Consider the following 15146-nt stretch of genomic DNA (forward strand, 5'->3'; position numbering starts at 1 on the left):
GGGATCACCAATTTAGTACTGGAGGGCAGCGTGGAGGGTAAAAATCGTAGAGGGAGACCAAGAGATGAATACACTAAGCAGATTCAGAAGGAGTAGGCTCAGTAGGTACTGGGAGATGTAGAAGCTTGCACATGATAGAGTAACATGGAGATCTGCATCAAACCAGTCTCAGGACTAAAGACCACAACTATAACAACAACAACAGCATCATCCGAGGTAAGCGTCACGGAACTTCCAGCGTTATCCACTCTATTTTATATAATGTGAAAAGTAATGGTCCAAAAAACTAGCTTGAATTACGACCGAAGAAACTATTAAGTCTAAAGAATAGTCGCTGTTTGAAACAACTTGCTGCTTTCTTTCTGCAAGAATCTCTTCAATTCACTCACACAGCTGTCCTGATTTTCCGTACGCTTTTATTTTGAGAAAACTGTATCGAGCGTCACGGGGCAGTCAAGGAGCACGATATGAACGTGGATGACGGTAGTTATTGCTTTCTGAGCTTCGTGGACGAACAGAGCGAGTTGGGTTGCACACGATCGCTGTTTTCGTAACCTATGTGGATTCCTACGGACGCGATTTTCAGTCTCCTGAAATGTCATAATATGCAAACACAAGACGTGTTCCAAGATCTACAGCAGACCGTCGCTGTCTCAAAAGAGATTTCTGAACTGGTGCCAAAGAATTAAATAAACATATCATTATCATCGGACTCTAAGTGATTCTAAGCTTCGTGAATTAAGTACAGGATACAGAGCTGCAATCAGAGTCTCTAAATGATGTAGGGCTGAGTCAAAGACGACTAGGGTGTTATACTGGAGAAGCTCGTTAAATTCGGGTTCTATGCGAGTTGACAAAACGTTACAATTCGTTGCTGGACCAACAGACTGCCGCCCGATCCTATTCTGGAGATATTAAATAGGGGATTTGTTTATTTTATTTATTCATCCTTCACAATTACAGCCTGTAATCTGAGAATCTAAAATGGGCCATACAAATCACATTTTCTTGCGTGATAATATTAAAATTGCGAGGCGTATTCGGAATGTAAGGTCTGATTAGGCGCGAAATGGAAACCATTTTGAAAATCAGATGAAACTCTGCACAGAAATGTTGGGCAGTGTCTTTAGTATGCTTGTCGATCGCTTCACATCGCTCTTTTCAGGTCAGAGCGCAAAGTGATCACGTAGAAATGCCTGAAACAACAGTTTCTTCAAGTGTGTGGATCTGGTGAGAGATTTCGCCTGAAGGTATGCAGCCCACATAACACAAATGTCGTGCGTTTCTGTCCTCAAGACAATTTTCAGCCGCATTCTGCAGGGGAAATGAAGACGCTCCTGCAGCGTTTTCGATGAAAAATGTTTGATCACCCACAATACAGCCCTTAAGGTGCTTCCTCCGTCGTTCATCTCTGCTTACATGAACCGCTGGCTACGAAGACAACATTTTGGCACAAACAACGAATGGCAGAGCAGCGTAGAGAATTGGCGGAAAAGCACAAGCGGCTACTTTCAGAGACTAGATAGTTTTTACAACGCCACGTCAGATGTCTAAGTCGGAGTGCGACTATTTAGAGACGTAGCTGGAAGATGTGGCTAACTGTTACGAATAAAAATTTGTTTGATTTCCTCTGTGGTTTTCATTTCGCAGCTGATCTGACCTTGCTTTCCGAACAGCCCTCGTATATATTAGTCGTTTCTTCCTGGTGCTTAATAATACGTGACATCTCTAGCAAGCGTGATGATCAAGGAAGAAACAGCAACTGTAGCTCTACGAACGGAACTCACACGTTGCTCGTTACGTGTGACCAGGAATTGTAAACTTGAAGTATGTCATGTGGAGTTGCCTGAAGGAAGTGCAATGGAGTAGGTGTTGCACCTTCCCTGCTGTAGTGGTTCCAGTTGAGATTAACCTCAACACATAGTAATCGAGATCGTATGCTGTATATACTGGCGCACCAAACCGCTGTAATTTATTCTCCATACACGCTACTCTATTGTGTCTGCCATCACGCGCTTGCAGATGCTCCTTTGGAAAGGTTTGCAGTCAGTTAAATTACAGGATGTCATTCGTCAGGCGCACGGTTTCTGCTGAGATTTCTGTTGCCACAGCCGCTGCATTGCAATGGCATCTTAAGACATGACTGTAGAACAGGTTAACTTAACATTCGTCCATTCACAGGACAATACGCCAGCGACGACAATCACTTGCCGCTGCCATCCACGACGTTTCTGGTTTATGAATGATGGAAACTGGCGCAATGGCATAGCATTAACTAGTCCAGCTAGCTTCATACGACGGAGACGTGTCGATGCAGACAGGTCCACACGACCGTTATAGTACTTCAGTGTTGAGACAACACTGTGGACGGACCTGTACGGACCATTATCGTCTCATCACTGCGTTCGACCCTTTCCTACAACAAACGGTTTGCGTCTTTTGGCATCAATGAGAGATACTGCTACTTATTTCGCGTTTAAGTTTCGTATGAAGTCTCTCCATTATCTGAGCATCGCCTAAGTACAAGAAAAGAGGGTTTCCCTATACTCCACCTCTCCGGAATCTGCCCCTGAACCGATATGGTTCTGGCCTATTCATTTGACAAATTGAAATTGAAAGAATGGCAAAATGATACGAAATTAAGGAGATGCGACCTCGGTAGAAAAGAACCACATTCTGGTGGGGCTTTCGGTGGGAGCGCTAAAAATAATTGCCTGAAGCTAGAGAAAGGAATAATCTAGAAGACGAACAGGTAGCTTTGAAAGATGAAATAGTGGAGGCAGCAGAGGATCAAATAGGTGAAAAGACAGAATCTAGTAGAAAACTTTTGACAGCACATCAGATACTGAATTTAATTGACCATTGGAGGAAATGTAAAAATACAACAATCAAGCGAGCGAAAGGGAATACAGACGCCTAAAAAATTAGATTGACAGAAAGTTTAAATAGCTGAGCAGGAATGGATAGAAGGGAAATGCCTTCTAGGGCGTAAGGTGTATGTCGCTTATTGGAAAATGAAAGAGTCCTTCGCAGAAAGGAGGGGGAATTTGTATGAAAATCAAGAGAATACATGGCAAGCCAGTAACAAGGAGAGAAGGGAAATCTCAAAGATGGTATGGAAATATACTAGGAAAGGGAAAAGAAACTTCGTTAAAATGAAATTGGAGATAGGATATTGTGAGAACAATTTGACAGTGCTCTGAAAGATCTAGTACCAAAACAAGCCCCTGGAGTAGACGACATTCCCTAAGATTACTTCATCCGGCCGGGGTGGCCGAGCGGTTCTAGGAGCTACAGTCTGGGACAGCGCGACTGCTACGGTCGCAGGTTCGAATTGTGCCTCGCCCATGAATGTGTGTGATGTCCCTAGGTTAGTTAGGTTTAAGTAATTCTAAGTTCTAAGGGACTGATGACCTTAAAAGTTAAGTCCCATAGTTCCCAGAGCCATTTGAACCAATCAAAAACCCGATATGAGTTATTAATAGGAAAATGGGAAAACTGGGTGCCAGAGAAAAGTAGCAACACGCGAAGCCATACTGACTCTACGACTTTCCTTAGAAGATAGACAAGCTTACGTTCATAGCACTTCTAGATCTAGAGAAAGCTTTTGACAAGGGTGATTGAACACATTATTTTTGAAATTCTGAGGGTAGCAAGATTTCAGTACAGGCAGAAACCAAAATGCAGTTATAAAAGTCGAAGGAGATGAAAGAGAAGCATTTACCAGGAAAGAAGTTTGAACATCCTTTATTATAACTAAAACGCCTTCTTGGCTTCCTCTAATTTCCAAACACAAGAACAACAAGAAGCACAACGGCTCTTGTGGTGGCAAAAACCAAATGAGAGTACAAGACAATGAAAATAAAACACGAGTAATAATCAAAATACTGTACTACACTACCAGTTACAAAGATACAACGTTCTACTGAATGTTAGGGCGAGTGTCTACTGTGGCATTGGCCGGAACTGTCCAACCTGATGGTACACACTGCTGGTCAGACTCTGCTGGCGTGTTCGGCGGAGAGCTACATGTAGTCACATTAGTTCCAATTGGTGGATCTCTATCACATAGCTTTTCACGAAATAGTTCCGTGTTCATGCGGAAAGTCTGTTGTTGTTTATATCCACTGGCGAAGTTTTGATCTGAACTCTTTAAGGGAGGTCGGCAGCCCACCTTGCTTGTCTGTTTTGCGGGCCCTCTAACGGATAAGGGGCCGCTACGACAGTTGTAGCCTATCTCCGATATTATTCAATCTGTACATTGAACAAGCGGTAAAACAAATAAAGGATAAATTTTAAAAGGGAATTGAAGTTCACAGCGAAAATATTTGTGTTTGCTGACAGTACTGTAGTTCTTTCAGGGACAGCAAGGTCTTGGAAGAGCAGCTGAACGGTTTGGGTGTTGTCATCACATGATGACTGGGTGTTGTGTGATGTCCTTAGGTTAGTTAAGTTTAAGTAGTTCTAAGTTCTAGGGGACTGCTGACCATAGATGTTAAGTCCCATAGTGCTCAGAGCCATTTGAACCATTTTTTTTTTTTTTGTCATCAGAAGAGGCTGTAGGAGTACGATCAGCAAAAGTAAGACAAGGGTAATGGAATGTAGTTGAATTAAATCAGTTGAGTCTGAAGAAATTAAATTAGAAAGTGAAGCACCACAAACAGTAGATGAGTTTGCGAGGCAAAATAACTGATGACAGCCAAATTAGAGAAGATGCAAGATGTATACTGGCTATAGCAGACAAAGAATTTCTGAGAAAGAGGAACTTGTTAACATCTAATATGAATTCAGTTGTTGGGAAGTCCTTTCTGAAGGTACTTGGGTGGAATGTAGCGTTGTATAGAAGTGAAGTGTAGATGATAATCGGTCCAGACGAGAAGAGACTACAAGCTTTTGAAATGTGGTGCTACAGAAGAATGATGAAGAATAGGTGGAGAGATCGACTATGTACTAAATGTAAAAATATATCTATATTATATGTAAATACTTTATCGAACATGGGAAAAACGAAATTTGTGCCATGGGTTGACGAACAGAAGGGTTCTGCTGACAGAATAATCGTGAGACATGAGGACATCGTCAAATTGGCAACGAAGGAAAGCGTCGGGGGTAGAGCAAGGTATGAATATAGTAAACAAGTTCAATGGGGTATAGTTATGTCGAAATGAAGAGGTTTTCACACGACAGACTAGCGTGAAAAGCTGCACCACAGCAGTCTTCGGACTAAACATCACCACAACTACTACTGAGCCACAATTTTTGGCTGTTGCAATTTTCACAATTTTTAGCGTAATAGTTAGTAATGTCTTTATACAGAGTGGAGCTAATAAAAGTGGCCCAGAGAACAGAGTGACAGGGTAGCTGCTGGTAAACCTCTTGGGATGTGAGGTCGTGATCCAAAAAACTCTTCTGTTTCTGACGTTTCGTCCAGGACTGCGCTGGACATCCTCAGAGGCGCTCCTCCGCTGCTGAATCTTGCCGACTCGTCCTGGACGAAAAGACAGGAACAGAAGAGTTTCTCGGACCACGACCTCACATCCGGAAAGATCTACCAGCAACTATGTCATCCGGTCTATGATCGGAGTCACAGGGTACAAAGAAACACAGCACAAGGAAGGAAATACAATACCAACCTGACTAAAGCCGATATTTAAAGTGACCACCATGCATCTGTTGGCACTTTTCGGTCCTAGTCAGCAAGTTGCTGAAGGCGGGATGTGGTTATATGCATACATTCACATACAATCGTGTACATTTGTCCGAGCCACTTTTCTTCACCCCACCCTGTACTTGGTTAATTTGTAAATAAATATTTTGTATTTACCATCGCCTCTGTGAATTGATTTTCAGAGGCAGTTGGATGTGAAGGGCTACGAGTGTTCCACCGATCTCCGTTTCGTACTCTTCAGGCACAACGTCAAGTGGGTAAGTGACAGAACTACAGTTTTTCTCTTTAGAGTATGTGAGTTATGAGTATAATTGAGGCAGTGGGATGCAAAGATTTTATAATCAACACTCCGGAGTGTAGCGTAATTTTCTCGGTAGTTTTATCGTAATGCCGACCTTTTGAAGCGTGCAGTCACGGTTCTTTGCTTGTGAGCACTAACATTATTCCATAGGTTTTTGGTGTAAGGAGTTTCGTACAAAAGGTTCGGCTTCTACTCGGTTTCTTGGTCGGTATCAAGTCCCGATGGCATGGGTGGTGTAATATCTTCCATGTTTCCTCATTTTCCTGTCTGGAAAAAAAAAAAAAACGTTGAGAGTATCCGTGTACATGTGAATAGAAAGTTGACCTTACGAAAATGGGAAGTTGTCATATTGGGTATAACATTTTTTCAGTATTTTCACTGTACACTGTAGAATGAGGGAGGAGTTTGTAATTAATTTATATAAATCTTTTTATTAATAACTTTTCTGTATTCTCCAAATAATTCTAGGATGTTTAATATGTATTGTTTAAAACGTACGCTTTATCGAACATTTCAGATATAGGAATTTTAGTTGCCTTTTAGTATCCTTGAGGAATTTATCGTACAGTCTTATTTCCTTCTAGAAAATCGGTTAAGTTATTCCAGGATTATGCTAGTATAAAAATTACTAATGTTCTTCTTAATTTGGGTATCACTGTTACATAAGTTCTCACGCACAATTGGAGTCTCCAACTGTTATTTACCTTATATGACGCTCCCTTATACACTCCTGGAAATTGAAATAAGAACACCGTGAATTCATTGTCCCAGGAAGGGGAAACTTTATTGACACATTCCTGGGGTCAGATACATCACATGATCACACTGACAGAACCACAGGCACATAGACACAGGCAACAGAGCATGCACAATGTCGGCACTAGTACAGTTTATATCTACCTTTCGCAGCAATGCAGGCTGCTATTCTCCCATGGAGACGATCGTACAGATGCTGGATGTAGTCCTGTGGAACGGCTTGCCATGCCATTTCCACCTGGCGCCTCAGTTGGACCAGCGTTCGTGCTGGACGTGCAGACCGCGTGAGACGACGCTTCATCCAGTCCCAAACATGTTCAATGGGGGACAGATCCAGAGATCTTGCTGGCCAGGGTAGATGACTTACACCTTCTAGAGCACGTTGTGTGGCACGGGATACATGCGGACGTGCATTGTCCTGTTGGAACAGCAAGTTCCCTTGCCGGTCTAGGAATGGTAGAACGATGGGTTCGATGACGGTTTGGATGTACCGTGCACTATTCAGTGTCCCCTCGACGATCACCAGTGGTGTACGGCCAGTGTAAGAGATCGCTCCCCACACCATGATGCCGGGTGTTGGCCCTGTGTGCCTCGGTCGTATGCAGTCCTGATTGTGGCGCTCACCTGCACGGCGCCAAACACGCATACGACCATCATTGGCACCAAGGCAGAAGCGACTCTCATCGCTGAAGACGACACGTCTCCATTCGTCCCTCCATTCACGCCTGTCGCGACACCACTGGAGGCGGGCTGCACGATGTTGGGGCGTGAGCGGAAGACAGCCTAACGGTGTGCGGGACCGTAGCCCAGCTTCATGGAGACGGTTGCGAATGGTCCTCGCCGATACCCCAGGAGCAACAGTGTCCCTAATTTGCTGGGAAGTGGCGGTGCGGTCCCCTACGGCACTGCGTAGGATCCTACGGTCTTGGGGTGCATCCGTGCGTCGCTGCGGTCCGGTCCCAGGTCGACGGGCACGTGCACCTTCCGCTGACCACTGGCGACAACATCGATGTACTGTGGAGACCTCACGCCCCACGTGTTGAGCAATTCGGCGGTACGTCCACCCGGCCTCCCGCATGCCCACTATACGCCCTCGCTCAAAGTCCGTCAACTGCACATACGGTTCACGTCCACGCTGTCGCGGCATGCTACCAGTGTTAAAGACTGCGATGGAGCTCCGTATGCCACGGCAAACTGGCTTACACTGACGGCGGCTGTGCACAAATGCTGCGCAGCTAGCGCCATTCGACGGCCAACACCGCAGTTCCTGGTGTGTCCGCTGTGCCGTGCGTGTGATCATTGCTTGTACAGCCCTCTCGCAGTGTCCGGAGCAAGTATGGTGGGTCTGACACACCGGTGTCAATGTGTTCTTTTTTCCATTTCCAGGAGTGTATGTAATGCATCTGTCCCGCTAATCCTCTGACTGACTTTTCAACAGATATATTCTCTCTTCCTGTCTATTCAGAGCAAACACGCTGTCTGCTCGCCTCCGTCGTTTCACAAACCACAGCGTGCAATGCGCTTCACCGCGAAATACAATGGCTCAGCGGAAGTACATCCTGCCCTTCGGCCAATGTCGTCGTGAGTCTGAAGCGGATCCATACACTAGTTGGGTCGCATGCACCGCCGGCCCCCGGTTTCCATAGCATATGGAAAATGCGACATTAACGTGTCGCCTCCCTTTCCTCTTTGTGTTTGTTTCGACAGTTTTGTGTTTACCTCACAATCATACGCTATAATGTAGCTTTTTTGTTTCTTTTTATGTTTAAAAACTGTTCAGGTTCTCGTACTGGAATAATGGAGCAGAAGTTTCCGTGATACACAGTAATTAATCACTGAATTTAAGTAATACTTGTACAAATATAAACGAACATAGAAAAAATGTAAATGGTTTAAGGGGTGTATAAACGCTCCGAACAGGCCTCGTAAGGCCCTACGGTATCATCCGACCGCCGTGTCATCCTCACCCGACAAGAATCATCAGATGTGGATACGGAGGGGCATGTGGTCAGCACACCGCCCTCCCACCCGTTGACATATTCAGTGACCGGAGCCGCTACTTCTCAGTCAAGTAGCTCCTCTATTGCCCTCACAATGGCTGAGTGCGCCCTGCTTGCCAACAGTGGTCTGCAGACCCGGACGACCACCCATCCAAGTGCAAGCTCAACCCCAACGGCGCTTAACTTCGGTGATCTGACGTCAACCCGTGTGCCACTGCGGCAAGGCCGTTGGCGAGATGTATAAAGCGCATTCAACAAGCAATGAGGTCGAGGCTGTAAAATCAAAACCGATGGTAATATCGTTGCCTATGGAGCTAGATGTGGTTCTTAGGAGCGCCGATGTCCCAAACTCGCCGCTAGATGGACGACGGACATCGGCCCACGAGACACGTGACAACAGAAAGATCGCGTGCACGCTTCGACAGTCCATTGTACTCAAAAAGGAACGTCCCCAAGGGTAAACGATTCTGATTAAACTTGGTGGGTGTGTGGAGGGGATAAAACGATACAGTACGTATTTTTTGTTTGTGCACAATTTCACTTTTAAGGATAAGACACATCCCGAGCGGTAATTTGTCATATTAGGTTTAGAGGAAATAGTTTCGAAATGATGGCACAAGAAAAAGGTTTTACTACAAAAATTGATATGTAATTAACGTTCTTGAAAAGGCATAATAAACTTTTCTAATGATTTGAATTTTTGCAAAATATCCCACCACCATTCCATGATTTTGAAAAATAAAATCTTTTGTTACAACATAAATTAAACAAGCTTTCAAACTGCATTCATCCATGTATAATTTAGGTGGTTTCCTAAATACCATTTTGGAAAATAACCCGTACACAGTATGCTATCGGAGTATTTTCAACACATACGAGTAAAGTATCTAAACATTCATTATTGATTGTGCATGAGTAGTAAGTGCGGCTGACAGCCATGCAGAGGGCCCGGGTTCGAATCCCGGCTATGTTGTAGATTTACTCCGCTCGTGGACTTTATGTTGTGTTGTCCTCATCATCATTGACCCGCAAGACTTTCACCAGGCGGCCAAATACCTCGAATGGAGCCTCCTGTCAAAAAAATGCCATAAATCTTTAAATCTATTGTAATTTTACGTTTTACATTCATGCTTCTTTCGTTTCTTTCTTTTTTAGTTGGCCGTTTCACATACGTGTTTTTTGTTAATTTAAAATAATACGTTACTCAGTATTAGCATATGAAATCATTACAATAATGATAATCTGTAAGGTAATGCTTCAAACATAACTTTTTTTACACCATGCATACAAATCGAACGATTTTTCTTCGCATAATATACGTGACGTAGAACACAATGTAAAACAAAATTGAACAGGATTTCGAATTTCATGGGTGATACTCTAAATGACCTGATTTGTGTCAGGAAGCTTTCAAGCGACATACACACATGTGCCGTAAAGCTGGTTTCTGAAATACCATTTTTTTGAAAATAAGCTGTACACAGTTTGCTCTTGGAGTATTTTCAACATACCTAATTAAAATGTCTTGACATTGATTATTACTCTAATTATTTATTTTACTTACATTTGTTTTATGTTTTAAATTGGTATTTTTATATTTTACCTCCGTATTTTTTGCTCATTTGTTTATCATTTCACATACATCAAGTCGTTAATTGAAAGCAATTAATAATTCATTATTATGATACAAATCGTTACAGTAATTATAATGCGTAGAGGAACACTTAAAATATAGCGATTTTTACACCATGCACATAAAATGAAAGAAATTTTTCACATAATATACACGACGGAGAATACAATATAAAACAAAATTCAATAGGATTCAAAACTGTCATTGGTGATCCTCTAAATATCCTGATCTGCGTCATTTTTCGGTAGTTTCGTAAGCCTTGGCGTAGAGAATTGATTATGTGCTAGTGACTGCAGCTTGATTATATCGTTTCTCAAGTGGACGGTGACATAAATTATTCAATATAATTGGACGAAAATCTTCTCACAAATTTCTGGAAAACCGAAAATTTGGAGCCCCTCCACGCCCACACCGGCATGGCGGCAAAGTCAAAAGGTCTAGTGCCATCTTTGTATAAGGGTTAGTTTTCACTAAAGTGAGGCGTCGCAGGATGTGGGTACCGCGATGTTTGCGTACGTCTGGTTAAGGTTAACCATTAACACACGCTCATCTGTAGATAGATTGGATCGAAAGTCGAACGAAGGGTAGCGGTTTGAAGGGCAGAGGAAAAAAAGTGCCAAGGCAAGAGCCAAGGGCAAAAACTTCGGTGATAGTTAGGTCGGGTAGTAAGAGCAGTAACGGGTCTCTTGCTGCCTGCGCCTGGTCAAGCAAGGGTAGGCTTTGTTAGTAGTGGATATCATGCAGGTCGATACCTTTGACGTTGTGCTGTGCTGTTTCTTGGCGGCTGCCGCTGGGTGCCGGTGTTGATCTCTTGGTCAACGTCAGCATACCTGTAACAGTTGGTTCATCATTGTTTTGTGTCCGATAGGTCATACATCAGAAGCACATCATTGGCATGTTGGCGATTTGTTTGTGCGTCAGTGAGCGAGCTCGTCGGTTTCTCTGCTGTAGCCTGTTGGTCGGCTTTAATATCAGCTGGTGTATCCAGTCAACGTTGCTGATATGCAGGTGCTTGCCGACGTTTGTCACTTGTTGGTGTATGTTAGCTTGCCATTGGTGGTTATGCCCTAGCTAGTAGTGTCTTTGGCCGGTGTTATGCTTCTACCTATGGTTGTGACCACAGTTTCCCAGAGTAAGGATGAAAGTATTGTTCGAGTGTCTCGAGTTCCTGTGTAGTCGTTTGGCGTTTCTTTTTTTTCACCAACATCGATAGCCTTATACTCCCCGCTGCTGTACGTGTGCCGTCTAGTCCTTTGGGATCACCAGAAGAACAAATTTCATGTCCTCGGGTGCGGCACTCAAACCGGTTTTTTTTTCCTACTTGCCACTGCTCTTTCCACGGTTTTAAGAGAAACTAATGGTGATTTTGGACCGTAGAATCGAGAATCTCTTTTTGAAACCCCAAGTGTCTTTGTGACTCATCTAAATATGGTAAACAAACATCTGACAAGGTCAAAAGATATTTCAAAGATGTTAGATTCTTGTGGTGACCAGTGCGAAACAACCTTTTGGAACATCGTACCTGAGGACAAGGAACATGTTCCTCTGGTGATCCCAAAGGTCTCGATGACACAGGTACAGCCTTGGGACATATACGGCTCTCGATGTTGGAAGAACTTTCTGAGAAGATTACCAGATCTAGTTCCGTTGAATGGTTATGTTTCCAGTCTCTACTTGAGAAATTATGTGATCAAGCTGCAGTCACTAGTACATAATCAATTCTCTTCGCCAAGGCTTACGAAAGTAATGAAAAATGACACCAGGCAATATATTTAGAGAATCACCTGCGACAATTTTACACCCTGTTGAACTTTTTTTCGTATCGTTCACCGTCGTGTATGTTATGTGAAAAAATTTCGCTCATTTTATGTGCATGGTGTAAAAAATGCTATGTTTTAAGCATTTCTTCGTCGATTATATTTACTGTAACAATTTCTTATCATAATAATGAGTAACTTATTGTTTGCAATTAACGAATTAGACATACGTGAAATGGTAAACTAATAAGCAAAAGAACATGAATGTAAAACGTAAAATACCAGTTTCAAACCTAAAACAAATATAAGTAAAATAAATAATTAGAATAACAATGGATGCCAAGACATTTCAATTGAGTATGTTGAAAATACTCCAACAGCAAACTGTGTACAGCTTATTTTTCAAAAATGGTATTTCAGAAAGCAGTTTTACAGCACATGGGTGTATGTTGCTTGAAAGCTTTAATTTATGTCGCAACAAAAGCTTTCATTTTGGAAAATTAGTGAATGGTGGTATGGTATTTTGAAAAATTTCAAATTATTGTTAAAGTTGGTTATACCGTTTTGAAGAGAGTTAATTACATATAAACTTTTATATGAAAAACATTTTTATGTATCATCGTTTCGAAGAAATTGTCTATAAACCTAGTTTGCCAAATTACTTTCGAGGTGTGTTTCACCCCTTAAAAGAGAAATTGGGCACAAAGAAAAAAACATCGTATTGAATTATTTTGCCCCCTCTTCACACCCGTCAAGATTCATCCAGGTCGTTTATTTACACATCGGAAGGTTCTGTTGTGACACGTGCTGAAAACGGTTAATTAGAGGCTTCAGAAGATAGCGTAAAGAGTGCTGGGAATGGAAATTCGTCGAAGAAAACCGTACCTTGCACACACTCGTTACGTATTTTGTTCCCTCTCCCTTGTTAGTTGCTGTTCTATCTGCCATCTTAATAAAGGACATGTTTTCAGTTCTTTCTCTGACCAAATTTTCTCTTCATACATACAATCTAAGACATTAACAAAACATTTTGTTTGATTTCCCAATATTCTCTCAAGTCACTACATGAAGAGCCAAGACCTTTTTCACCCGACCCCACCAACCCACACCTTTCCGCAAATAATATTAATCTGAGTAAAACACGCACATTACACACGCACACACAGACAGACAAGCAAAGAAACCATCATAAACACACACACCACTTAATGTGTTTGACTGGGGTAGTGTAGTCCCAGCTTCAAATTCAATATACCTCCTGTCCTTCACTGTCGACGAAAATTTTTCCTTTTGTTATGAAGCAGGTGCTGGGAATTGTGTTGCTTCTCAGATATCACTATTGGAAATAGAATAGCCCCACTAGTGATTGGAGCATCCGAATGAAAACAATCGATTCCTTCGGTTCTTGGAAAGTAATCGACTCATTGGGTGGAAATTTCACATATCAGTTGAATTATTCACTCATTCTTTTCTGTGATTGACTGTGGAAGCAACCGAATGAAAACAATCGATTTACTCGATTGGATTACTTATTCATTCTTTTGAGTGAAACTAGTCTGTTGAAGCAGCCAAACTAAAACAATCGTTCAGTAGGTCAGACTACAAGTTCGTTGTTTTTAATGAAATCAATCTGTGGGACCAACTGAATGAAAACAGTCGTTCAGTAGGTCGAGCTACTAATTCATTCTTTTGAATGAAACCAGTTCGCGAGAGCAACCGAATGAAAACAGCCCAGTCAGTCGGTTATAGTTTCCTGTGTTGAATGGTTTGTCACTCATTTATTTCTTTCGAGTGAAAGCAATGTGCGACAGCAACCTAATGAAAGCTTTCGACACCATTGTAGCGTTGCATATTGACTGAATTGTTCGTTCTTTTTTTTCAAGCGAAAACTGTAAGTAGTTTTTCTGTTGGTTGGGCCGTGTATCACTGTTTAGTGCTTCAGCTAACGGAGCTATCCATACAATCTGTTGTGACTTGGCAAGACAGCCAAGCCACTATAAGGAAGCCGAAAGGCACGCGTTTAAGCTCACGCAGGCTGGGTGAGGTCTGGAACAGTTAAAGGAGTTGAGTCTAGTAAAAAAAGTACGTAGCTTCTGGAATACTTAACTTTAATCCATAATTGGTAAACATCGGTCTGACGGTACATGTATCACAAGATAAATAGCAAATGATAATGGCGCCTTGCTAGGTCGTAGCAAATGACGTAGCTGAAGGCTATGCTAACTATCGTCTCGGAAAATGAGAGCGTAATTTGTCAGTGAACCATCGCTAGCAAAGTCGACTGTACAACTGGAGCGAGTGCTAGGGAGTCTCTCTAGACCTGCCGTGTGGCGGCGCTCGGTCTGCGATCACTGATAGTGGCGACACGCGGGTCCGACGTATACTAACGGACCGCGGCCGATTTAAAGGCTACCACCTAGCAAGTGTGGTGTCTGGCGGTGACACCACACAATCTTATGAGTGAAACCAGTCTGCAGTACTTTCAATAGTTGAACAAAGCCAGTTCTACATTATACCGCCAGATGGTAGCGCTATCCTCATGTGTAAGAGGGGACGTCTCGTGGGGTATGCCAAAGTTTCAAAAGCCATTACACATGTCCATTTGACTATGTACTAATTGGGAAAACTTTTCTTTTCGTGTTTTGAAACTGATTTATATATTTTTGTGGATTAAGTTGTTCCGTGTGCCATTAACGCGTAAACGCTCATTGGAGTAGGCCTGCCATCACTCTGAAAACCCCGGACGTATGGGTCAAATCGGATTATTTTCCCAGACACAAACAATCTGTAAACTATAAGTTGTCCGATGGGCACAATATGGAGATATGAGGGGGGGGGGGGGGGGGAATGTTTCCGAACGTGCGTTTCAGTGCTGACAACGCCAGCTAGACACTTAAAACAATCAGTTGTGTGGCGGGATGGCCGGCGTCGCGGAGCATGCGATCGCCGATTGTCAGCGGCCTCGCATTGTCTCAATAAAGAAATATGGAAAATACAGGGTATTCCAAAATTATCTTTACAGTTTTGATCA

General features: G+C 42.7%; 1 protein-coding gene across 1 annotated transcript in view; it reads left to right on the plus strand.

Moving 5' to 3' along the window:
- LOC124798538 (inactive dipeptidyl peptidase 10) overlaps positions 1-15146 on the plus strand; it is a 1422769-nt gene that overhangs the window by 1098773 nt on the left and 308850 nt on the right. The window contains exon 6 of the mRNA XM_047261988.1: positions 5851-5925. Coding sequence (XP_047117944.1) covers positions 5851-5925 — 75 coding nt within the window. The remainder of the gene's footprint in view (positions 1-5850; positions 5926-15146) is intronic.

The sequence above is a fragment of the Schistocerca piceifrons genome, chromosome 5, assembly GCF_021461385.2.
Source record: "Schistocerca piceifrons isolate TAMUIC-IGC-003096 chromosome 5, iqSchPice1.1, whole genome shotgun sequence".
Lineage (NCBI taxonomy): Eukaryota > Metazoa > Arthropoda > Insecta > Orthoptera > Acrididae > Schistocerca > Schistocerca piceifrons.